We start from the raw sequence: 24528 nt of genomic DNA on the forward strand, positions 1-24528 counted from the left end.
TGAAGAAAGTATCTGAGGTCTTGGATCACCCTGGGGCAAATAGTTTGAAACCAGTGGTGCTTTTAGTGGTGCTAAATAGCTGAGACAAATATAGATTGAATTACTGTATCTCCTAAACATTTTGAGTTATTTAAAACATGAAGAAAATACCAAAACCAAACCAAAGGTTTTTTAGGTGTGTGAAAAACTTCAGGAGAAAATAAATTAATGAAAGCTGTATGCCTTTTAATGGTACATAGCTAGCTAAAAGCAGTGGTATCATTCTAACAACTAGACTAAAAGCAGGGAGCAAAATGGCATAAAAGTGGTATTTCAGTCAATGTCAAACTTAAGAGAATTCATCACTCAGTGCTTGAGTAATTTGGAGGGGAAAAACATGAAGATAAGGTGTCAGTGTGGCCGTGTGTTCTGGTGATTGCACAAACAAAATATCGCTTTAATTAGGCATCAAAAAGCAGGAGGTGTTATCTTGATTTAGAAAAGTTCCAAAGGATGTGCTTAGCACTAAGGATATCCTTTCTGAATGTGACTCCTTGGCTGAGGAATTAAGGATTTTCCTCTTGGACTCAGGCACTTTTAGGTGAGTGGTCATTTACACAGAATCTGTCAGGGCAGTGACTTACTTTTCATTCAGAAAAGAAAAAGTAACTAAACTCATTTTATGGCTTTTTAATGGGTGAAAAATAAAATAACTGCCATCTGTTAAGCCACGTATGGTGGGTTGGGATTGAGGCTGAGTACAGGTGACTTGGTTGGAGCCAGAGCCCTCAGCAGCACCAAATAATACTTAGATAAAATTAAAATTCAGTGTGGCTAGTCCTTTTTGTCAGCCCAGCTCACCTTTGCTTATCTGAATTTCAGTGTGATACAAGAAACAGGACCAATCTGCAGGTGTAAACAAGCACTTAGTGTTTCCAGTATGTGACTTGTTATCATGTTAAACACTTTACAGGAGCGGTCCTGTAGTGTAATGAAGAGCACTCTGGACTCCGAATCCCAAAGACCAGAGTTTGAGTCTCAGTGGGGACTGTCCCCTGGCAGTTCAATGCCTCCCTGCCATCCCATCCCATCAGATCTCGGATGCTCAGCAGGGTCAGCCCCGGTTAGTACCGGGTGCTGTGACAGTCCTGAGGACTTCACTGTTACCGTCCAAGCTCGCTCAGCCGTGGCAGATGGACCTCAGGAGTTAAATGGTGGGGTCATTTCTGCGCACACTGTGCCTCACCTAAAAAATCCACTGTTCAGGCTGGAAGGGCACCCACATGGGGAGAGCCCTGCCCAAGTCTTCATTCATGAAGTCTGGTCATACACTTATACAAACACTTTACTTGGGACATAGCTAGTGACTGAAAGAATTTAACCAAATTAAGAGCTGCTCAGCTGAGAATGGAAGTATAGAGACAACATGTCAAAGAGGTAAATCTGGCACTAGTGATGAATAGGGTAATAAATCTTTTGGGTATAACTTTTATGACTTCAGAGCAAATGTCTGTAATAGCTAGTCAGTCTAGCTTGGTGTTTATGAAAACATTTAGTCCTGTAAGTAGGAAAACTCTATTAGGTCATTTACTTCCCTTCACTTCTACTTTGTACAATTGCTCATTTGGCAAGCTGCCCCTTTGTGATTCACTTTAATAAAAACTTAGACTTCAGATTGCTTTTCAAGCTTTTGCTAATTAACCTCTTGTGTTATAATGTAAGAATTATTCCATGTTTACCTGATAGGAAATTGAGATACACCCAGTGCTTTGGACCTCCTTGCTCCCTAAAGCTGTACTTAGACACCCGTGTGTGCCTATTTCCACATGCTATGGAAATTCAGCAATAAACTTGCTGACTGCCATTGATTTTACAGTTAGAATGCTGGGAAACCATTGCTGGAGTGAGGAGATGGACATTTCCCTCCTTTCTTAGCAGCAGGACAGAAACTTTCCATACAGCTGATAATTGTACTGTGATTAGCTAATGAGTTGCTTTTAAAATTGAAAAATAGCCATGATCTTTTAAGTGGAAATCAGTAAAGGATAACTATTGCTATAAACATTCATGTTGCACTGCTTGTAAGTTGAGGAGGAAATAACAGTGTAGATCTTCTTGATCAATTTTTAGTGTGTACAGAGACCATCCTTATAGGATGATTTGTACCCTATAATTATTTTTCTAATGTCTTTTAAACTTTATGCAACTTCCTGTACTATCTTTACTCCTGAGATTAGACAATGCTGCTTTTGAAACAAACTCTATATGAATTCAAGTCTTCACTGTAAGAAAAATTATTTGGAAATTAATATTTCTGGGTGTCACCTATTTTTCTGATACTTTTCTGTCAATTTAGAAAAAAAAACTAATGAAAGTTAGGTTTGCATGTAAAATTCTTGCACTCTTAAAATTTAGAATGAACTAGGTGTTAAAATGCAGGGATGTTTGTTATGCTAGAAGACTAGATAGCTAATGCTGATCAGTTTATGTATTGTGTTGCCACTCTTGCATCTTTGAATTTACAACAGATTTCATGGGTCATTAATATTTAGGGTTTGAGGGTTTTTTTAATGACTGTTTTAAAAATGGAGAAAATAGGGGGTTTGGGGGTTCTACTTTAAAAACTGTTCTTTTTTCTCTTTTTTTCTTTGAAATACTTCAGTTTTTGTAAAAGAAATAGTGATGTTTTTCTATAAATAAATTTTCAGCAGAGTGTCTGTTTTTTAGTGATCCTCAATCATGGATAATATCCATGCTGCACATTAAGGATAAAGTTAAGGAAAAAACATTTATATAAAAAAATTGTATTTAATCTTAAACAACAGTTTTCATTTCACATATTCTTTTTTTGCATTTTTAATGTAGAAGTATTTTATGTAAATTATTCCTATGACAGTTTTAAATGCTGAACATGTACTAGACTACAGAAATACCTATTTCAGTAGCCCATGGTTAATCATCTTTGTAGCAGCATGAAGAACATCTAAGATAAAGCCTGTACTTCTGTCAGAATCCTGGGGTAAAAAAATAATAGTCTGATATGAAAAGCTTTTCTACATATGACTAGAAGGTTTTAGGGAGATTTGGTAGGGGGGGGAGTTTCTTACTTTAAAAAAACCCAGAAAACCCAAGAAAACAACAGATGTATAGAAAAAATTGTTTCCAAATGGTTTCTGTCCGTTTGTGATAGCCAGCTTAATTTCCTGTAAGAGTAACAAAGAACACAGGTCAGTGTTTCACCACAGCTCTTTGGAGAAGTGTGAATTAACTTTGTGTGTAACTTCCATTTCTGTAACCTCTGTCTGTGCCCCCCTCTCTCCCGTAGCTACGCTGCGCTCATCGCCGACTGGCCCGTGGTGGTCCTGGGCATGTGCACTGTGCTAATTGTGGTGTGTGCACTGGTTGGAATATTAGTGCCAGATCTTCCAGATTTCTCTGATCCACTGCTAGTAAGTAAATACTAATCAATAAGTGGTTTTTTGCTTGCCATTTTTTCAGTGATGCCAGGAAAGAGCAAATGCAAGTAACAGCAGTTGGTACACTCCTCTTGAATTGAGATCTGCCCAGAGAGAAAAACTGACTCTTATATGCCTGAAAAGGTTACCTGTGCTATTGTGCTGGTTTAAAGGTGAGCCAGCAGGGGAAATGAACTCACCACGAGAGAGATTATAAGTCAGAGCTAAAATTTAATAATAATATTACAATACATACACTGGCACAAAAAGGAAATTGCTTTCAACTCACAAAACCCCAGCAGTAAACCCAGTGTCCTGGGGCACAAACCCAAGGGGGTTTGTTTGCCCTTGTGCTGAGACCCCCTGTGGCTCCCCCAAATCCAGAGCAAAAGGAAACGAAAAACCTGTTGGTGCAGGCGAGGGCTGTAGTCTGGCTGAGACCGGTGATCTCCTCCTGTCGAGGTCCTGCTGCTTCTCTGGATCCAACAAGAAGTTCCTAAGGTCTCCTTACGCCCTACTTATGTACCCTCAGGGAGCACCCAGTCCCTCCCCCTGGGCGGGGACTCACACAATGGGTGATTAACTCTGGGAGCCAGGGGGTTTTGAACTGTTGATGGCCCATTAGCAGCTCCGCCCCCTCAGGCTGGGTGTGAAGGTGATAATGACTCCCTGGGCAGCTGCTGCTAATGGTCCATTGTCCTTGGGGAATGAATAGAGGGGGTAGAATACACAGCTTTGATCACCCCACACACAGTTTTAGCTGGTCCCTCCTGCTGAACTAGGACAGCTATGAATCTGTTTGGGAAGCAATTTCCAGAGAAACTCGATTGGTAGTAAGCTTGTAGAAGCAATTTCTGTCTAAGGAATCTACAAAAAAAAAGTAGTTCTTAAAGACCCTTGCAATTCCTCTAATTAAAAATGGAAAAAAGTATTAAATTTTGACGTTGGAGCAGCAGTTGTCACCAGAGAGTGTTTATCCGCTAGTTTAAATTTCCTCTGCATTTTGGCATTGAAAGGTCACATGTCCTTCAGCAGAACTGCTGTAGATTGAATAATGTGAATTCATCCCAGTTCTGGATGTACAACACAGTACAACACAGACCATACATTCTAAATCAGGTTTCAAAGAATGAGGGCCAGGATCTGATCTGTTAAAGGAAAGGGGATTCCAAGTGCCTTCTGGGGATGAAACAATATCCATGTTGAAAAACTAAAAGTAATTTTTAGCAGATTCTAAGAAATACTGCACTCATTTCTTGCTTTTCATGAACTGTCTTACCCCTGAGTAACTTTCAGGACTTTTTATTGAAAATATTGCATTCAGTTATTATCCTCAAATAAAAAATATACTGTTCCTGTAAGTTATTGCTTTTTATAGTATAGTGTGTATATCCATATGAAATGAATATTTCTTGAAAACAGTTGAGTTGTTAAAATTGTTTCAAAGTCACTTTTAAAATTGTTTAAAGATTTGATTTGTTCTTGGAGGAACAGAGCAGAGATACTTAAGAGATGTTTAATCATATTTAATCAATAAAGAGTGATAATTGAGATAATGAAGAGGACTTTGTAGAATGCCCTTACTCTGAAAACTGAGTGTTGAACATTCAGTAAATCATCTCTTCTTAGGGAGAGAAGTAGTATGTGCAAGAATTCTTAATCCCTCGTCACTCCATACAGTTGGTCATTATTTTGTCTGACCTGTCATAAAGCATTTTACCTTTAAAAGTAGATGCTTGGAGTAATTATGCTTCATAATGAAAACTATCCATCACTTTGATTGTTTCCGCTCTCCTGTTTGAGCTAAAGAATGAAAACTATTAATGGAATTTTGTGATTCTCTCCTCTTAGGGTTTTGAACCAAGAGGGACAGCCATAGGACAGAGGTTGGTCACATGGAACAATATGGTGAAAAACACGGGCTACAAAGCAACACTTGCAAACTATCCTTTCAAATATGCAGATGAGCAAGCTAAAAGGTAAGAATTTGTATTTAAAGTGTATTTTATTTGTGGTTTTTGTATGCACATGGTGCCTGCACCAGTACTCTGCAAAGTTAATATATGTACTGCCACTGATTTCAATAAATATTGAATCTGATCACCTACAATTCCCAAGGCTAGATATTTCCCAATGCACGCTCTTTTAAAAGATGTATAATTTTGGTTTTCTCTTAGAGTTATGGATATTTTCAGAACTAGACTCAATGTCATTTCCTTTAAACTCTCTTAATTTAAAGGAAAAATTAATGTTTCGGTTTTTGTACACCAAAGGCACATCAGTAGAAATATGTTTTATCATATATAAGAGTTGTTAATGTGTGTGACATGTTTGGATGGTTCTTTTCTTAACAATTTTTATTTATTCTTGTTTAGTCATCAAGATGACAGATGGTCAGATGATCACTATGAAAGAGAGAAGAGGCAAGCAGAGTGGAACTTCCACAAGGATACCTTTTTCTGTGATATTCCAAGTAAGTGGAAAAATGTTTTAAGGAAGGCTAACAGCTTCTACCAGTTGAATGTTTTCTTAATTCTTCTATGTATTGTATGCCATATAGGAAAATATTTTTTGCCTAGTATATATGCACAATTAACACCTTCTTTCTGTGTGCAGAAGTCTTAAGAAAATTGGGCTGAAATGTTGCATTCTATTGAGTCTTCCTGAAGCAACTGTATTTACTTAAAGTGTTTCCTTTAAGTGTTTCTGTTTCCTGTAAAGAATTTTATTAGTTCTTGGTAATGCTGATCATGGTAAAAACAGTGTTTTGTGTGTGACGGTAGAGGTAGAGCTTAATTGACACTAGCGAAGAAGTTGTGTTTTGTCTGTGCCATTAACTTAATTCTAAAAAACCTAAATCAAAATACTTTTCCTCTGTATGTTGGAAAAAACACCCATTGGTTATCTTGTATAGAATTTAGGGGTTTGTTTAGGGGGAAAAAAGGTACACACAAAAAAAACCCTCAAAGAAATAAAAATTAAAAAATCCCCACCTTAAAGCAGTGAAGACTTATAAAGCTGAGCAAGTTAAACTAGAGGACAAAAAAAGACCAAAAAGTCTATTGACTTTTTACAAGGCATAGTGCAGAACTTTGATAAGTCCTGTTCTGGCAGAGAGTGTGCTTTAGCAGATGTAGATCTTGCCTTTATTCATACAGTGACTTGAGCTCTTTTGCAGCAACTTCCATATGTGAGGACTGATAACAGAACACAAAAACATAATTGTGAGATTATTTGTTTGTATTACTTGATCTAAGAGAGCAATGACCAGTGAAAACCTGGGTGAAGATTTAAATTTTTTTTTCAGTTACAATGTGGTCTTACATCTGAGTGAGAGGCTGTGAGCAAGGTTGTCATTTCTGCTCGTGTGAGCAGAACCAAATTAGACTGAGCATATCATGAGTAAGGAAGAGGAAAGGTACTCAAAACTCTGCTGAGCATTAACTGCAACTTGAAGCAGAATTAGCTCCTCTTGTCCTGAACGTTGTTTCTGCACAGCCTCACTCTCATTCTCTCCACTACTGTTTCTGTGTAGTCTCAGTTGTGGCAGATAGGAAGAAATTGCACTTCTGTGGGAAAATTTGCCAGTCCATTATGTAAAGAAAACAGTTGATTTCCTCTTGACCCATTTTTGTCATTCCTGGTGTCTTTCTTTGTGTGCTCCAGGATCTTCAGATTTCAGTTCCCTGGATCATAAAGCATGGTTGGACATCATAAAGCACTACCCCCAAGTCTTTTCATTACAGTCTTGTGAAAGACAAAAATTCTGCAGAGTCATAGCAGTGGGGAAAAATCAGCCTTTTGGTTTTTTGGAATATTTTCATTAATGTGATGATGTTTCTTAACGCGAAGTACCATATATTTCTGTTTGTATATTTCCCTTGAGAGCTGTGCATTCAGATCTCACTGCCACTAAGTAATTATTTCCTTTCCTAAAAGCTGCCTTCTGATAAATGCGATTTAATTTGTAATTTAAGCTCTATGTGTCTAAACTGTGGAATTCTTAAAAAGGGCCTCAAGGATATCTCAACAATTTCCACTGCAGTCATTTGCTTCTAAAGCAAAAACATTCTTGTAGAAACAGCTTTATAATTATTATTTATATTCCCAAATTACTTACTAAATCAGCCTTTGATTACTATTATCAGTGTACTGCCATTATGCTGTGCCAAGAATTTCATAGTTTGCTGATTAGATCTTTTGATTTTTGTTTGTCATATTTCAGAAGATAGTTTGCTTGAATAGAAGTCTGTAGAGATTCTAAGTGGTATATAGTATTGAAGATGCCATATTTACTATAAGCATTTAAGGAAATGGAAACTTTCATGTGGAACGAGTCTTACAGATAAATAACTCATCTTGAAAAGGAGGTGAATTCCCATGACTTGACAAAGATTTCATCTGTGTCATTTGAATAGTGGCGTTTTGCCCCAGCCTTTGATATGAGGCACACCCAAACAATCAATAAACACCCTCTTGTAATTTCAGGTGATCGCTATTCACGAGTGGTGTTTACATCAACAGAAGGAGAGAATTTGTGGAATTTGAATGCAATTAAGTCCATGTGCAATGTAGATAACTTGAGGGTAAGTAAATACAGCATTTAATTTGCAGATATTGAGTGCATGTTTGAAACTGTTTTGCTGCCCATTGCCATCCAGGAGCATGTGAGAGGACATATGGTTAGTCAGCATTCAGGAGAAGTTAAAATACAATTTTCAATTTCTAAATTAGATTATATAGGGGTATTTCTTTGGTTTTGCTACTAATATATCCCATCCAGGATGGGGTAGAGCAGGGTTGCTTCAGGAGTTTTTTACAGAAAGGACTATCTTAACTTTTGCTGTGTCTTTCCTCATAAAATATTCCATGGAGTTTTGTTCTTGTTTCCCAGCAAATAATTTTTCTTGCTGTTTCCCCTGCAGGTGAACTATCTGCACCCTCATAGCACGTGCAATTTTCTCTGACACCCAGTGGGCCACTCAATTTTTTTCCTCTCTTAGTTTAGAATATCTTGGTAGATGAACATCAACAGAATAGTCCACATCATTAGGTGTGGATAATGATACTTACAGAGTAATATTAATTTTCTCTTTAGAACTGAGAAAATGAAAGACAACATCTTGTCGTTTTGTCTGTCCCTGTTGTGTTTTCTCTTGGCTTTCCTTGTACTCAGTACCTTGCATCGTCAAAGTAACCCTTGGAATAGCCAGCTATTATATAGCCACCTTCTTTTACATGTGTTACAAGGTAATTTAGCACTCTCATTGAAATCAGTGCCCAGTTTTGACTGAAGGAAGTTAACTGACAAAGGCTGAAATAAAATAAGCATTCAAATACTATATTTGTAAGGTATAAGCTTGTCACTTGCTGGAGTGAACTCCTTTGAACCACTGAATAACCATGAACTTTTGCATACTGGTGACTTTGCATGGAAATAAAGCAATACGGCTTTATTCTGTTAATATTGACCTATTTATTTCCAATTTTTCCTCCTTCAAAACAAAAGTAATCATAAACAAATTCATATTATACACATTTAATGAGTGTATTTTTATTATTAGATTTCTTTATCATTGCTTGTTAGACAACTGCATTAATTTAGCAAATTCCCATACTATTTTCCATACAACAGCTGTTTTTGCTTTGCTAAAATGTTAAGCTGTAGCAAAACATTACATAATGAATCTCCCTTGGTACTCTGCTGTCAGGCATTTTGTCCTGGTTGGTCTCCCTTGGTGGAAGTGGGTTTTGTCCTCACATACTCATGAAGTGTCCCTTATTTCCCCATGACAGATTATTGCACTGACAGGATGGCTCATGTGGTTATCCTTTATCTCTTTCAATCAGAATGAGCCAGGTGAACAAAATACAGTAATTAAACTAACCCAGCTCAGTTTTGAACTAACTGAGCTAGGGAGTAATCATACTGCCAGTTCAATCAGGAGATGCAGTGGAGAATAACCTTTTACAAGGGTCAAAATTGAGAGTTGAGGAGATGCATTTAACTGTTGAAGTTTAGTCAGATAGGCAGCTGATGGAAGTGAGTCCCAGGTAGTATAGGTCACTGCAAAGCAATACAACCTGAATTAAAAAAACATAATAATTCTGTTTAACAGAAGATAATTAATAACATCTGAAGAATAATCTCTGTAATGACTGTGTTACTCCTGAGGAATTTTTCTTTTGTTCCTCCTTATATGTACACTTTGATAATAATGTATTATTTCAAACATTGCTTTGCTTTCTGAGGGAAGAATGAAACTACTTCAAAAAGCAAGCACCACACATTTTATATCCATGAAACCAGCTCTTCCTTTGAAATAAGAACACTTCAGAAAATTAAATGTTGGCTACTTCAGCTACACCCACAGTTATGTAGATATTTATAGAGAAAATTGTTGCAAATAATGTTGCTGTGGATCTTTATTTGTAATTTACTTGCAATTTACTTAAGAATATAGTAATTGGACACCTCAGCTGAGCAAAATAACAGTGCATCACGATAGCAGCATTGATTTTTACATAGTTAGTATCCAAAACAAATTAATATGGTAAGGTTTTGAGATTATTGTTGGTCTGTGTATGTAAATTTATAATAAAAGTTAGATATTCAGGGCTCAGAAAGGGCTGAAGCTTTTTTCTTTTTTTCATTTATAAATGCTTATTACTTACAAATAACATTTTAAAATTAACACTTTCTAACAGTTTTCAAGCACTTCTAACACTTCTTAGAACTCACAAAGCGCTGTGCTATGCCCCGCTTGTGAATGCTGAGTGCTGGCAGCAGCCAGTCCCCAGGGAGGATGCTGACTTGCACTGCAGCAATCGGAAGGAATCGATGACTTCAGTGACCTTATGGGCTTCTTACAGACTCCCTTCTCGCTGTTGTCAGTTGTTTTGTTGAATTCACACTTGTTTAGAACCACACTTCTGTTGAAATAAGTGGCGAAAGCTTTCTGTATTCAAAGGTGGGAAAATCAGACACTTTTCTGGAAATGCACACCTTAGAATTTATGTGTTTTTCTGATGATAAGCAGGATTTCAGCACCAACAAGTATTTGCTTTAGTATGGAAGTAACAGTATATCCTCTATGTGTTAATTGTATTCCCATCTGCTTGTAACTACTTTAAACCATGTTTTACTGACACTTAGGGGCTCCATCCTGCAGCTGCTCAGCATATGGTAGTCCTATAATCTTCATGGAAACTTTATATGCAAAATAGTTATAGGAGGTGCTCTAACTTTTTACTGGATAAGAAGGGCGTTTTGTTCCTTTTTCACCTATTAATTGAAGAATGTTTTCCCTATAAACCATAAGCTTTATTTTATAAGCTTCAAGAGTATGTGTTATTATCTCTTCAGACTGCTTCCCCAAAACTGTGTTTGTGAGTCTCTGTTGGTGCAGAGATCCACTGGGGCAGATCTGCCCACAGATGTAGCATGTGTGCAGGTTGCACTGCTTACTTTCCTGGTGTGTTCCAAAATAAATTAAAATGTTGCCAGTGGCAGACCAGGTCTGGCAACAGCAAAATGGCCTTTTCAGTTCCTCTGGATCACCAACAAAGCCCAATGCTGCAATCTATTACCATTTTACATAGTATTTTAATGAGCTATCAAGAGCTAAATTTTGTATTTTAATTTCTAATTTCCAGCTGCCAGCTCGTGTTACTTTATCTTTGGCAGCAGTTACTTTACCAGTGAATGTTTATGGCCTGCAGCAAGTGTTGAAGAACAGTATATAAACCTCATTGTCCCATCTTGAACTTGAATACATAGAGAAGACAATACAATCCTTTCCTCCCAATTTGCCTATTATATCCTCATAGGACTAACTTGGAGATGTGCCATGAAAAACACAGATATGCTATTCCAGTGCTTCCTTTTATTTAGTAGGTTGTTCAGTTTTTCCTGAGTTTGCATGTATGAGTGTTTTTATCTGGAAACAATCAAATGTGAATTATCCTGTTTTTTGGAAATGCCAGTTTGTTATTGTTCAGAAACTGGTTGACAAAGTTTAGTCCATAATAAAGCTTTTATAACTGCCCTGAGAATTCCCAAGTGCATTTTTTTGTCTGCGTTATGAAGGATTGCTAATAATAAACTTGTGCAATTTTGCTAAAGAAAAAGAAAAAGAAGGAGACTATGTGGTTTTATTTCAGATTACCTAAATTCAAAGCATACAATAGATAATGGTTTCAGGGCTCAATCCTGTAAACTGAAGTGTGTGGCTTTATTAATGTTACTGTATTAATACGTGTTCATTCTTTGTAACTTGATTAAGAGTGAACTTGTAGATATATCTAACTGTTTGAAGGATAATTTTACTTTGTCACACATAATAAGCCAGAAGTTCTCTTTTTTAAGACTTATCTTCCTCGTGCTCTACCAAGACTGAGTTTTTTTAACTTGAGAAAATTTGTCTTATCTAACCTTGTTGCTTAAGAGTTCCACTTCAATTTTAGAGTTACTTTCAGTTTTGCATAGAAGTACCTTATGGTGATTTAGCTAAATTGTGCTCTTACTGTCTTCAACCAAATCTGGAATTTTCTTGAAGCGAAAGAAGAATATCCCCATAGGGGACTAACAGGCATTTAGTTCAAGAGACTCCTTAACCAAAATGTTAAAATTGCTATCATTTTTGTAAAGCTCTGGTAGGAGTTCCTGACCTTTGGACAGTCACTTGAGTTGGCAGCAGCAGTCCTCCCCCATGCCGCAGCTCTGTCCCCTCTCTGCAATTGCCACTTGTGTCTGCTTGTCCCCAGGACTTCTCTGTCTTTGTTGCTGCTGCAGCTTCCTCCACTTCACTCCTGAGTCAACTCCTGGGACTTTGTCCCACCATGGGTGCAGCTTTCAGAGGCATGACTGTTGTCTCTGTGCATCAGGGCTTATTTTGGGTTGCTTCATGACAGTGGAATTACCTTGTGCTTGTGCTTTGGGAGTCCTGCATGACTTAGGGACAACCAGTGCCTGGGTGGCCGGATGAGCTGGTTGGGGGCAGTGTCTGTCAGCTGCGAAAGAGCTGAAAAAGAGTCATAAAGTCCAGGTTGTAGAAGAGAGCTGAGGTGATGGAAGTCATTGTAAAACTGTCACATCCTTTCTTTCTGGATGGTAAGTCCCTACCTCTCCTAGGATCTTAAGGATTTAATTGCAAACAGAATGAAACTTCATTGATATATGACTGTTTATTTTCAGGAGTATAGCATGAGATAACAGAAGAGAGTTAACAGTTGTCAGTCTGAAAAGAAACAAAACAAAACACAGTGCATCTTCAAACAACAGAATTACAATGCTCTTAACACTTCTGTCAATTATATGCTACTGTAACAAGTCCATATACTGAGTTACTGCTAATTTAGTCTGCTGCATGTAAGGGGATACAGATGAGAAACAATGTATGTGGAAACAAGATTTTTAAAATGTTAACACAGAAGGATTATAACTGAATTTTCATCATTTTGGGTTGGTTTTGTGGGTTGTTTCTTGAGGGTTTTTGCTTTTTGGGGTTTTTTTGTGGGTGAATGCTTCTAATAATTCAGACTGTTACTTTAAACTGGATTGTTTACTCTCCCTGTCTTTATACAGATCAGATCCCATTCCCAGTTTGGTGACCTCTGCCAGAGAGCCACTGCTGCTTCGTGCTGTCCCAGCTGGACACTGGGCAACTATATTGCTATTCTAAACAACAGATCATCGTGTCAAAAAATTGTAGAACGGGACGTTTCTCACACCCTAAAGCTGCTTCGCACATGTGCCAAATACTACTACAATGGAACCCTGGGGCCAGACTGCTGGGATATGAATGCCAAAAGGAAGGACCAACTCAAGTGTACAAACGTGCCTCGCAAATGTACCAAGTACAATGCTGTTTACCAGATCCTTCACTACCTAGTGGACAAGGATTTTCTAAGCCCAAAGACAGCTGACTATGTGTTACCAGCTTTAAAATACAGCATGCTCTTCTCTCCGACTGAGAAAGGGGAAAGCATGATGAGTATTTACCTAGATAACTTTGAGAACTGGAATGCTTCTGATGGTGTAACAACCGTCACAGGGATTGAGTTTGGAATAAAACATAGGTTGTTTCAAGATTACCTGTTGATGGATACTGTGTATCCTGCCATAGCTATTGTAATTGTTCTATTAGTTATGTGTGTGTACACGAAGTCCATGTTTATCACGCTGATGACTATGTTTGCAATAATTAGTTCCTTGATTATTTCTTATTTTCTCTATCGGGTAGTATTTAATTTTGAGTTCTTTCCATTCATGAATCTCACGGCATTAATTATCCTTGTTGGGATTGGAGCAGATGATGCTTTTGTCTTATGTGATGTTTGGAACTACACAAAATTTGATAAACCTCATGCTGGAACCTCTGAGACAGTGAGCATCACGTTGCAGCACGCTGCTCTTTCCATGTTTGTCACAAGTTTTACAACCGCTGCTGCCTTCTATGCTAATTATGTCAGCAATATCACAGCAATCAGGTGTTTTGGTGTTTATGCTGGCACTGCCATTTTGGTAAATTATGTTTTGATGGTTACATGGCTACCTGCTGTAGTTGTATTACATGAACGATACCTTCTCAATATTTTCAGTTGCTTTAAGAAACCTCAGCAGAGGGTATACAACAAAAAAACCTGCTGGACAGTGTTGTGCCAAATGTTCCACAAGATTATTTTTGCAGTTTCAGAAGCATCCAGGATATTTTTTGAAAAAGTTTTGCCATGCATTGTTATCAAATTCCGATATATTTGGCTTTTCTGGTTCCTTGCCTTAACAATTGGTGGAGCATATATCGTGTGTGTAAATCCAAAGATGAAACTGCCATCATTGGAGCTCTCTGAGTTTCAGGTATTTAGGTCTTCCCACCCATTTGAACGATATGATGCAGAATACAAAAAGCTTTTTATGTTTGAACGTGTCCACCATGGAGAAGAGCTCCACATGCCAATTACAGTAATCTGGGGTGTCACACCTGAGGATAATGGTGACCCTTTAAACCCTAAAAGCAAAGGAAAGCTGCAGCTAGATACCAGTTTTAATATTGCTAGCCCAGCTTCACAGGTTTGGATTTTACGTTTCTGTCAGAAGTTAAGAAATCAAACCTTTTTTTATCAGACTGAAGAACAAGACTTCACAAGCTGCTTCATTGAAACTTTTAAGCAGTGGATGGAAAATCAAGACTGTGATGAGCCATCTCTTTACCCCTGCTGCAGCCACTGGAGCTTTCCATACAAACAAGAAGTTTTTGAATTATGTATCAAGAGAGCTATAATGGAGCTAGAAAGAAGCACAGGGTACCATTTAGACAGCAAAACCCCAGGGCCTCGCTTTGACCTTAATGACACCATCAGGGCTGTGGTGTTGGAGTTCCAAAGCACCTACCTCTTCACCCTGGCTTATGAGAAAATGCATCAGTTCTACAAAGAGGTGGACTCATGGATTTCAAGTGAGCTTAGTTCTGCTCCTGAGGGTCTTAGCAATGGTTGGTTTGTGAGTAACCTCGAATTTTATGATCTTCAGGACAGTCTTTCTGATGGTACTCTGATTGCTATGGGTCTTTCAGTTGCTGTTGCATTTAGTGTAATGCTTCTTACAACTTGGAATATAATCATCAGCCTTTATGCAATAGTTTCAATAGCTGGAACTATTTTTGTCACTGTAGGTTCTCTGGTTCTTCTGGGTTGGGAGCTGAATGTATTAGAATCTGTCACGATTTCGGTGGCTGTTGGCTTATCAGTAGACTTTGCTGTTCATTATGGAGTGGCTTATCGCTTAGCCCCTGACCCTGACCGAGAGGGAAAAGTCATTTTTTCTCTAAGCCGTATGGGTTCTGCTATTGCAATGGCTGCCTTGACTACATTTGTAGCTGGAGCAATGATGATGCCCTCGACAGTGCTGGCATACACACAGCTTGGCACTTTTATGATGCTTATAATGTGCATTAGCTGGGCTTTTGCAACATTCTTCTTCCAGTGCATGTGCCGATGCCTTGGGCCCCAGGGCACTTGTGGCCAGATCCCACTACCAAAAAAACTGCGGTGTAATGCCTTCTCTCAGACCTTTTCAGGAGCCCAAGGAGGCAGAGGTCAAAATAAATCACATCCTGCTGGCAAGTATCAGCTGGACTCCAGAAGTCAAAAACCAGAAATGGAGCATGAGCACTATGAGCTTGAACCTCTAGCGTCACAGACCAGTATCTGCAACCCTGCAGAGAAAGTGACGTACGAAGAAACCCATATCTGCTCAGAGCTCTTCAGCAGCAGGCCCCAAAATACATGTGTGCCAATGCATCCAGCCTATAATAGTGAAGTGAGTAAAAGCATAAAAAATGTTGCTGGTTCAGCTGTGCTGCAGACATCTATTGACCAACACACCATATGCCCAGTTTTCTCTCAAAACAGGCAGTGTAGCTGTCCTGATGCATATAAGCAGGTGGCAGTGACATGGAGTCCACACTCATGTCAGCAGTTAAGTGACACCTTCTGTTACCAGTGTTCTTCACCGGGAACTGTACAGATCCAGAGTTCTGTAGCTCCTATAAATGCTTTACAGCAAGCTGCTGAAGGTTATGTGCATCCAGTCCAGCATGTCCTCCACTGCAGTTGCCTTCAAGGAAGGCTCAAAAGAGCGATGACGCAGAACTCTCTGCCTAAAAATTTTTTCCTCCAGTCCGTGCAACAGTTTCAGGCACATCAAAGAATAAACAGAACAGATACACATGCTCATCAAAACCCAGAGGAAAATGTAAGAACTGTTCCAAAGGTGATGAGCTCCTCACAGTTTCTCTGCCGAAATGCAGGACCTCTAATAGTGCGTTGCTCTGAATGTGAGAACAGTGTCTCAAATAACCAAAAGGGATTCTGTCAGCAGACAGACAAGTGTGATGAAAAGGGTGGTACAGAAGCAAATGGGGTTGAAAGCAAGAAAGCCTCTCTGTCAAAGCAGAAAAAGAAAGCTGAGGGCAAGACAGATCAGCATTTTTTACAGAATGAACATGTTTTGAAGGCTGACCAAAATGATAAAAAGCACCTGCTGGGTAGGTCAGTGAGAGAGGCTCTCAATGAGGGTTCCCGTGAAAGTTCACACTGTTGTAGCAAGGCTATCGCAGTGAAGTGCAATTCTGTTGACTGTCAAATGCCAAACATCGAAGCCAATGTGCCTCCTGTGTTAATGCGCCCAGAACTTTCCAATGAAAGTTTGTTAATAAAAACACTATAATAAACCTTTAATTTGGCAATCCTGTGTCTTTCTTTTAGAAGTAACTTTAAAACACTAAAAAGGAACATCCTGAATGAATATGAATTATGATTGCCTTTTGGAACGAAAAAATGTATTTTATAGAACAGTAACATTTATACATTTCATAAAGCCATTACATGTAGTAAAATCTGATGTTGTCCAGAATGTTTTTTTGTTATAAGCTGGATTATGGTTCATTTAGGGTGTTTTAGGGCATTAGAGTTTGATTTCTCCTTATAAACCATCTGAAGAAATAAAGCATTGCAGAGAAACTCCCTTTTCTGAAGCCACGGCGTGTGAGATTGATACTGTTTGGGACAGACTGAGATGGCCACGTTTTCTGAGTACATCATTTACCTTTATTTTACTGCTGCCTTGCCAGGTTTATGCATACCTTGAAGCAGTGGCAGGAGTATAATTGTGTTCATTCAGGGCTGTCTGAAAGACCAGCTCTGCAGGGCAGGCTGTTTTGGAATATTTTTTAACTATTCATTCTTACAAAATCTAAATAAATGCTCTTGGAGATCAACAGCATTTGCACTGCCCTTACTGCGTTTCTGTGTATAATAGTGCAGTAAAACATTTTAAACTGCTCTTTCTGGCAGTTACTGTATAGACTTTACCATTAAATACCAGAGAATATAGGTGGAAAAATTACTAAGTGAACATGATTTACTTCTCAGTAACAACAAGAAAAATACAGTTTACAGAGATGACAGATGTATGTACATAAAATCAAGAGTTACAAAATGGGTGTGAAGTGCCTTGCAATACTGAACTTTTTCCCACAGAGTTAACCTGCTGTGCAGAAAGGTGTAGTTAATGCACATGTTCCAGACTTACTGTCAACAGTATCAGGTTAAGTCAATTCAAAAGGCTCAAATGCATAAATTAAAATATTATGTTCTGAGTGTTCTTACCCAGAGAGGTTTCAAGATGAAGTTACAAATAGAGAACTAAACCATATAACCAAGACATTTGATTTCAGATATTGTAGCTGTGTAACTACAGAGTTTGGTGAAATTATAGCTATGGATAGTCATGGGAATACTTGCTGGTCTCTTCATTCAGGGAGAGAGTGGATGTGAGAGCTGGAAATATGTAGCATGTCATAATTGGTCTGTACTGTAATGACAAATCTCTCTTCATATAATCATTTAGTTATGCTGGTTATGTTGATTTACTAGACACAGAAGATAGATTTCATGGGCTAGTGTGATGTCATGTACTTGCTGTGTAATGAATCACTGGAGGAAAAGCCTGGTTTTTTCTGTCATAATATTCATGTTGAAGGGATGCAGAATATTCATATAATACAACAAACCACTTTGATTTGTCTGGGAGTAGTGATGTTAGCACTTGCATATCCCAGTGAGTGGAATAGAGTAAGAGATTGAAATCTACAGAAAAAGCTAAAATAGTTTCACATGATTTTAGAAAAATATTCTTTCTTTCTCAGAAAACTCAGTTTTAATTACCTTGAAACTCGTCTCTCAATTTAGAGCCTAATTCTTTCTAAATGTTTGTAATGAGAGCAGTCCAGGGCTTTTCTGTGCACCTCAGAGGCCATTAATTATAAAGAGCTAAGACTGGCAGTGCTAGCAATGTGAAGAAATTAAAAGGGGTAAGAAATAAACTGTGGTATTGCAATTGTCCAACATTTTTCCTGCCCACTGCACCTGCTTGAGTGCAGTTTGAGTCCAGCCTTGCCAAAGCAGTGTGTAATGCTTGCATAGTGCCTGTCACATCAGCTGTCCTTCACAGCAGCGCCTTTGAGATGTGGGCCTTAGGGAGGTCCTTGGCTAATGCATCTGCAGAACAGAGGACTTCTTGAGCTGATGAGCTCAAAAGTGAGATTTTTTCCTAAGCTGGTTTTCCATCCTGCATTTTGGGTGAAGAAGCCACTTTCAGTTATATTAATAACTAGTTTTATAATGGTGAGGTAAGTGACAGAGATTAATGCTATGTTTCCATTATGATTTATACGTTCTTAAAGGCTAATACAATGAAGAAAATGGGGCAGATAAGGAGTTGTCACATAATGTGCTCTTAGAAAAGATTAAAATTAACTCTCATACTTGGCTAGTGAATGGGATCACTGCTGTATTTGCCTTTGTGACTTTGCCATTGCCTCCCTGCTAACAGCTTTGTCCTTTCCAAATTGGTTAGCTGGACAAGGAGCAATCATTGACTTAGATTAAATTTAATACTTAGGCATACAGCACCTTGTGCATATGTGTGTGTGTGTGCGCTACATCTATGTCAATTCATGTGTAACTTTTAAAATCCAAATCAGTGCAACTCCTGGAGACTGGAATAGAACAGGAGTTGATTCCAGTGACAGATGAAGGCTGATGAGGCTATGCAATTTATTTCTGGAGAGAAATAAATAAATACTAATAATTAAATTTTTCCCAGCTGTTGGGAGCAAGCAAGGTGAGATGGGATTCTGTTCCACTCCAGGAAATGTTAACAAGAACCATTACATCCTACTGAGACATCTCTCGAAGACTTGCCAGTGATAGCCAAGTCCCAAGGGAAGCTGATAAGCCTAAAATGCTCCAATTTCCATTGACCAGTTTGCTATCACTGAGGTCCTCCCACACAATGGGATCACACAGGGAATGTGTGTGTGTGCACACCACAGTGGCTCAGTGTGGTGCTTCTCTTGTAGGCTGCCCAGGTGGGTGAGGGCCCTGCCACTGGCACTGGCTGGTGCTTCCTCCCTGAAGTAACATGGTTCTGGCTTTACAGGATGCAAAGTTTTATTTTTGTGGATAATCCAGGCTGGGATGTTTGGGAATTGTTCTGTCAGTGATAACAAATGTAGCTTGAGACATGACAGGCGAGCTTTTGGCCTTTCCAGTCTAGGAAAGACTTTACAGAACTTGTATATGTGGAGCATCTTTAAAGTGATGCCTCTTTGATTATTCAATGAAAGAAAGAGACTTTATGTGGGAGGACAGGGGTCTGGTTTTGGCTCTTAAGTTCCTAATTTGCTTTCTTCAGGAATGAAAAATACAAGCCAGAATCTTCCTAGGAGTGGGGCTTGTATCTGAGACCAATTCTTGCAAATTCACTTCACTCAGGGGAAAAAAAAATAATGTATTAGATACCTTAGTTATCTGTATTGTTTGTACGGTCTGTGTTTTTCAGGTCATAAATTTATAGTGTGGGTAATACATTGATTGGTTTTTAAAAAATGATACAGTAATTCACATTATGTCCTTTAAAATATTACACCACACTCAATGCATAATCACTTGAAAAGCAGCTACCTCGAACAAAGTATTGGTAGATAGGTAGGTAGCTGATAGAGTAATGTAAAGGAGTTTTAAGTTACTGTTCCATTGTTTGTGTTTTTAAAGAAAATTAAAATCCATCCTTTTATGATCACCCATAATCACTTTAATTTGATTTTTTTAACTGATATGGGAGAGTTTCTTTGAAGTGCTTTGAATTAGGAACACCTCTCATTTTGCCAGATGCAGCCCTGGCAGTCAATCCAAGAAGGCTCTAAAAGTACAGGTTGACAAATGACAAAAATTTCAGCACTGTAAGAAATGTCAAATGTGATAAAAATTGAATGTATTTTATTTATATAAAGAATGTTATACTACTTAATATAGGTAGCAGATGGGTGATTCAGGCCAAATCATGCTGACTTCATTGAACTGGACCTTAAATTTTTTCCACATGCTGGCAAGCTATATTAAATTTTACTTTTGCCAATAACATCTGAAGTGCCTATACCTCTCACATTTGATTTATGATAGTGAGCTGGGACACCATCCTACTAAGTGTTGCATATTCCCACAACGCAAAACAACCCCTGCCTTAGCAATAAAAAGCTCAGCTTGTAGAAGTTATAGTCTGGAAGAAAGGCAATACCTTCTCTGAGTTCATAACAGATCTCCACAGACTCATGAATTTGGATCCAGTGTCACTATCGCAGAACTACCCTCACTTTAATGGTGTTATCCTTTGACTATTTATTCACTCACTTTATCACAAAAAGGCCTCTGAGGTCTGGAGAGCCTGTAACATAGATCATGCACAGCTTAGAGAGGCTGCAGTTTTTAGGTACTACTGTGCTATAACATCTGAATACTAAGTAGTTTCACACACCAAGGACTCTTAACTTTGCTGTTTGCTTTGCAGCCTGTATTCCAAGTGTTTTTCTGAAAGTCTCTACTTAAGAAGGTTGCATAGAGTCACGTGTTTCCTGAAGACACAGAATTTGGGGTATTTTGGTATACCTGAAATGTATTAAAGGTAGTATGTCCAGCTTGGGTTTGGATTCCATTATTTTAGGCTTTGATTAATGTCACTTTACCTGCAAATGTATAGACATATTCCAGAGGAGCAGCTGGTTGTTGCTTTCATTTAAATTCTGTTAGTTAAAAATACATGTTGAGTGTAGTTCCCAAACCACTAGTTTAGAACTGGTGCTGATCTGTCTTCCTAAAAGCAGCAGGGCTAACACTTGTTCTCTTGCTGTGGCCTGGCCACAATGGTGGCAGTGTTACAAGCTGAACTCTACCAGCAGTGAGTCTTTAGGGCAGATGAATGGCTTTGCTTTGAGGCCTAAACAAACTTTCTTAAACCCTTGTAAAGCCCTAACCAAAATTGTCTGTGGATTTATAGTTACAGCAATTCTAACACGTTGCTCTGTGGCTTAGGAAGGCTGCAGATTATTCCTAACTGACTTGTCAGTAAAGCTGTATTACAGTGCCCTGATCCTTGAAAAACAGTGAGACCAAAATACCCACTGAGTAATGGCAGGCCCTTAAAAATTCAACTTAAGCCATGTCTTCTGCACAGAATAATATTTTTAAAATAATATTCAATAATAGGAAATGTCATAGTTTAAATTTTAAGATGGATGATGTACTGAAATTATTACTGAATTTACATGTATTTGAGGTCTTTTTTAGGAGAAATGAAGGATACATGAGGACAGCTTGGCTGGGCATGACAGATGAGGTGGCACCTCTGGTTATCTGCCCTCACCTAACCCTCGGAGCAGGTCACCTGGAACCACCTTGCTGTAGCAGCAGCGTTCAGGAGCTGACAGAGGAGCCACCAGGTACCTGCAGCATGGGGGGAGCAGAGGGGCAGCAACTGCATCAGCCACCTCCTCTCCTTCCCTCACTGATAAAGTTCTCACTTCAATAATAAAAAAATCCTTCACTGTGTTGCATGCTGGGGCAATATTTCATCTCTCACTTTAGTGGTATAAAGCACGAGTAAGTTAATTGGAGTTATTTGAGCTGTGTTAGTATAAGAAAAAGAGGTATCACTACTGTCGAGTTATTGGCTCTTGTAAAAATTCCTTAGTGTTTGGCCCCAAATCTGCTTCTGAGGAGAAATGTTTCTGTGCTAAAGCAGAACCCATGGATGTTCCCACAGTCCAGGTAAAAATGAACAGAAATAGGCAACTGAAGGCATGTGAACTCAGTCCTAAAAAGATTGATGGCAACGAAAAGTGGGTTTAGCACTGCTTTAAGTGGAAAGTTCTGATGAAGCCATCCTGCAGCACAAGGGTACACACTCTCCTTCACTTTTTCTTACCAAAGCAGGCTGTTTCAATATATATTTTTAAATCTGTGTTTTAAAGTTTGTGTTTTAAATATCTCTTTTGTAATATATGATAGTGTTGTCTCAAATATTTTCCAACCGGCCTGAACATCAAACCTTTCCCCTAATAAATGCTCTTTTCAATCTGATGGAATCTGAATTCGTGGCTGTCACAGCAGCAAAGCTGTCCAAGTCCATCATTCTTCATTTCTTCTATTTTGTGTTCTTAGTTAGCCCTAAATTTTGAGGCTTTTCTTAGATGTCCTAAAAGCTTGATTTCTTTCCTGAGATGGTACTGAATCTGTTAAGTGCCAAGTGTACTTCATTCTGTAATAAATCTGCATGTACCAGGCCTTCCTCTCCTTTTGCTGATTCCCATTTGTCTTGAATTCTTGAAATAAAGCTTCTGTTGTTGTGTAGCATAATCTCTTTGATCCTCTCTTAATAGAGAAGCTTTATTTATATTTGGGGAGTATAAAGTGTCAGTTTTTAAGATTTCACAGCAGTATTGCACTACAAAATAGGGCAGAAATAGGGAGTACTGTGTTACCCCGTTTGGATATTTCAGCAGTGGGAAGTTACGTAATGTGGAGGTGTTTTATTTGGCATAGCACTGAAAGAGTATAATCTTCACAAAGACGAGCATTGTGAATATTGTACCATAAATGACAAATAATAACTTACTCTCACCTTTTGTGTAGCATTACCTTCACACAAAGAAACTTAACAGAAGTAATTCAGGAAGTATTAAGCAAAACATAAAATTGAAAAGTGTTTGGATTAGAGTGGCTTGCCAGGAGGTGGCTCTGCCTCAATTATATAAGGACTTTTTAATTCACCTTGCTTAATATGTCCCTGGTGAACAACAAGCTGTTGTTGAATGAGAATTCAAGGAACTGTCCTTCCATACCTCTAGAAGGTATGGAAGGTATCACTTTCCAAAGAAGTCTGAATGAATCACTTTCCAAAGTGTCATAATGGAACCATCATTCAAGTGTTAAACTGGCTTTCCCATCATTTGCAGCTGAGAAGCATTATGGGACTTGAACTAATACATTTGAACTGCAAGGTACTCAGGCCTGTATGCAAGAATTTGAGACAGCTCAGTAGGTGCACTGGATAACTTAGATATATAAACTTCAATTAGCTTGGTTAAGACATCAAGAAAGAGAGAGAGATGATCCCAAATCGCTAATTTGCATTGAAATACCTTGTACACTGCACGGAGAGAGTAAATGTCTTGAAAATGTGTGTAAACCACGATATTTGAGAATACAATAGCTTTTATGATATCAGAGTAATAAGCATGAAACAGTTGCAAACAATAGCATGTATAAGGTGATTGATGTTTATTTAGGGAATTATAAACTTCTGTGCATTTGAAAGCACCAGTATTTGAAAAGGCCACTTTCCATGAACCTGTAATAAATCCTAGAATCATTTAAGTTGAAAAAGGCATTTAAGACTATTGAGTCCAACTGTTAATCCAGCTCTGCCAAACCCACCACCAAGCCATGCCCTTAAAGTGCCACGTCTATGCATCTTTAAAATACCTCCATGAATGGTGACTGACCACTTCCCTGGGCAGCCTGTTCCAGTGCTTGACAACATTTTCTGGGGAAAAGAATTTCATAATACCTAATCTAAATCTGTCCTGCTGCAACTTGAGACCATTTCTTCTTATCCTATCACTTGTTATTTGGGAGAAGAGACTGACTCCCACCTGGCTACAACCTCCTTTCAGGTAGTTGTAGAGAGTGATTAGGTGTCCCCTGAACCTCCTTTTCTCCAGGCTAAGCAACCCCAGCTCCCTCAGCCACTCCTCACAGGACTTGTGCTGCAGACCCTTAACCAGCTGTGCTGTCCTTCTCTGGACACACTCCAGCACCTCAATGTCCTTCCTGTCGTGAGGGGCCCAGAACTGAACACAGCACTCAAGATTGGCCTCCCCAGTGCCAAGTACAAGGGGAGAATCACTGCCTTGGTCCTGCTGGCCCCTCTATTGCTGACACAGGCCAGGATGCCACTGGCCTTCTTGGCCACCTGGGCACAGTGCTGGCTCATGATCAGCAAGTGTTGACCAGCACCCCCAGGTCCTTTTCCACTGAGCTACTGTCCAGCCACTCTGCCCCCAGCCTGTAGCGCTGCTTGGAGTTGTTTTGACCCAAGTGCAGGACCTGGCACTTGGCCTTGTTGAACTCAGCCCATACTGTGGAGACTTCCTGCCCTCCAGCAGATTGATACTTCCACCCCAACGTGGTGTCA

At 38.8% G+C, this 24528-nt stretch overlaps 1 protein-coding gene across 4 annotated transcripts in view; it reads left to right on the plus strand.

Annotated features, from left to right (window-relative positions):
- DISP1 (dispatched RND transporter family member 1) overlaps positions 1 to 16851 on the plus strand; it is a 94031-nt gene extending 77180 nt beyond the window's left edge. For all 4 annotated transcript variants that reach the window (XM_071579283.1, XM_071579304.1, XM_071579276.1 and 1 more), the window contains exons 4-8: positions 3305 to 3428; positions 5286 to 5413; positions 5810 to 5907; positions 7923 to 8020; positions 13021 to 16851. In XM_071579283.1, the coding sequence (XP_071435384.1) occupies positions 3305 to 3428; positions 5286 to 5413; positions 5810 to 5907; positions 7923 to 8020; positions 13021 to 16662 (4090 nt within the window). In that variant the 3' untranslated portion in view covers positions 16663 to 16851. The remainder of the gene's footprint in view (positions 1 to 3304; positions 3429 to 5285; positions 5414 to 5809; positions 5908 to 7922; positions 8021 to 13020) is intronic.
- The last annotated feature ends 7677 nt before the right edge of the window (positions 16852 to 24528 follow it).

Source organism: Pithys albifrons, chromosome 2 (assembly GCF_047495875.1).
Source record: "Pithys albifrons albifrons isolate INPA30051 chromosome 2, PitAlb_v1, whole genome shotgun sequence".
Classification (NCBI taxonomy): domain Eukaryota; kingdom Metazoa; phylum Chordata; class Aves; order Passeriformes; family Thamnophilidae; genus Pithys; species Pithys albifrons.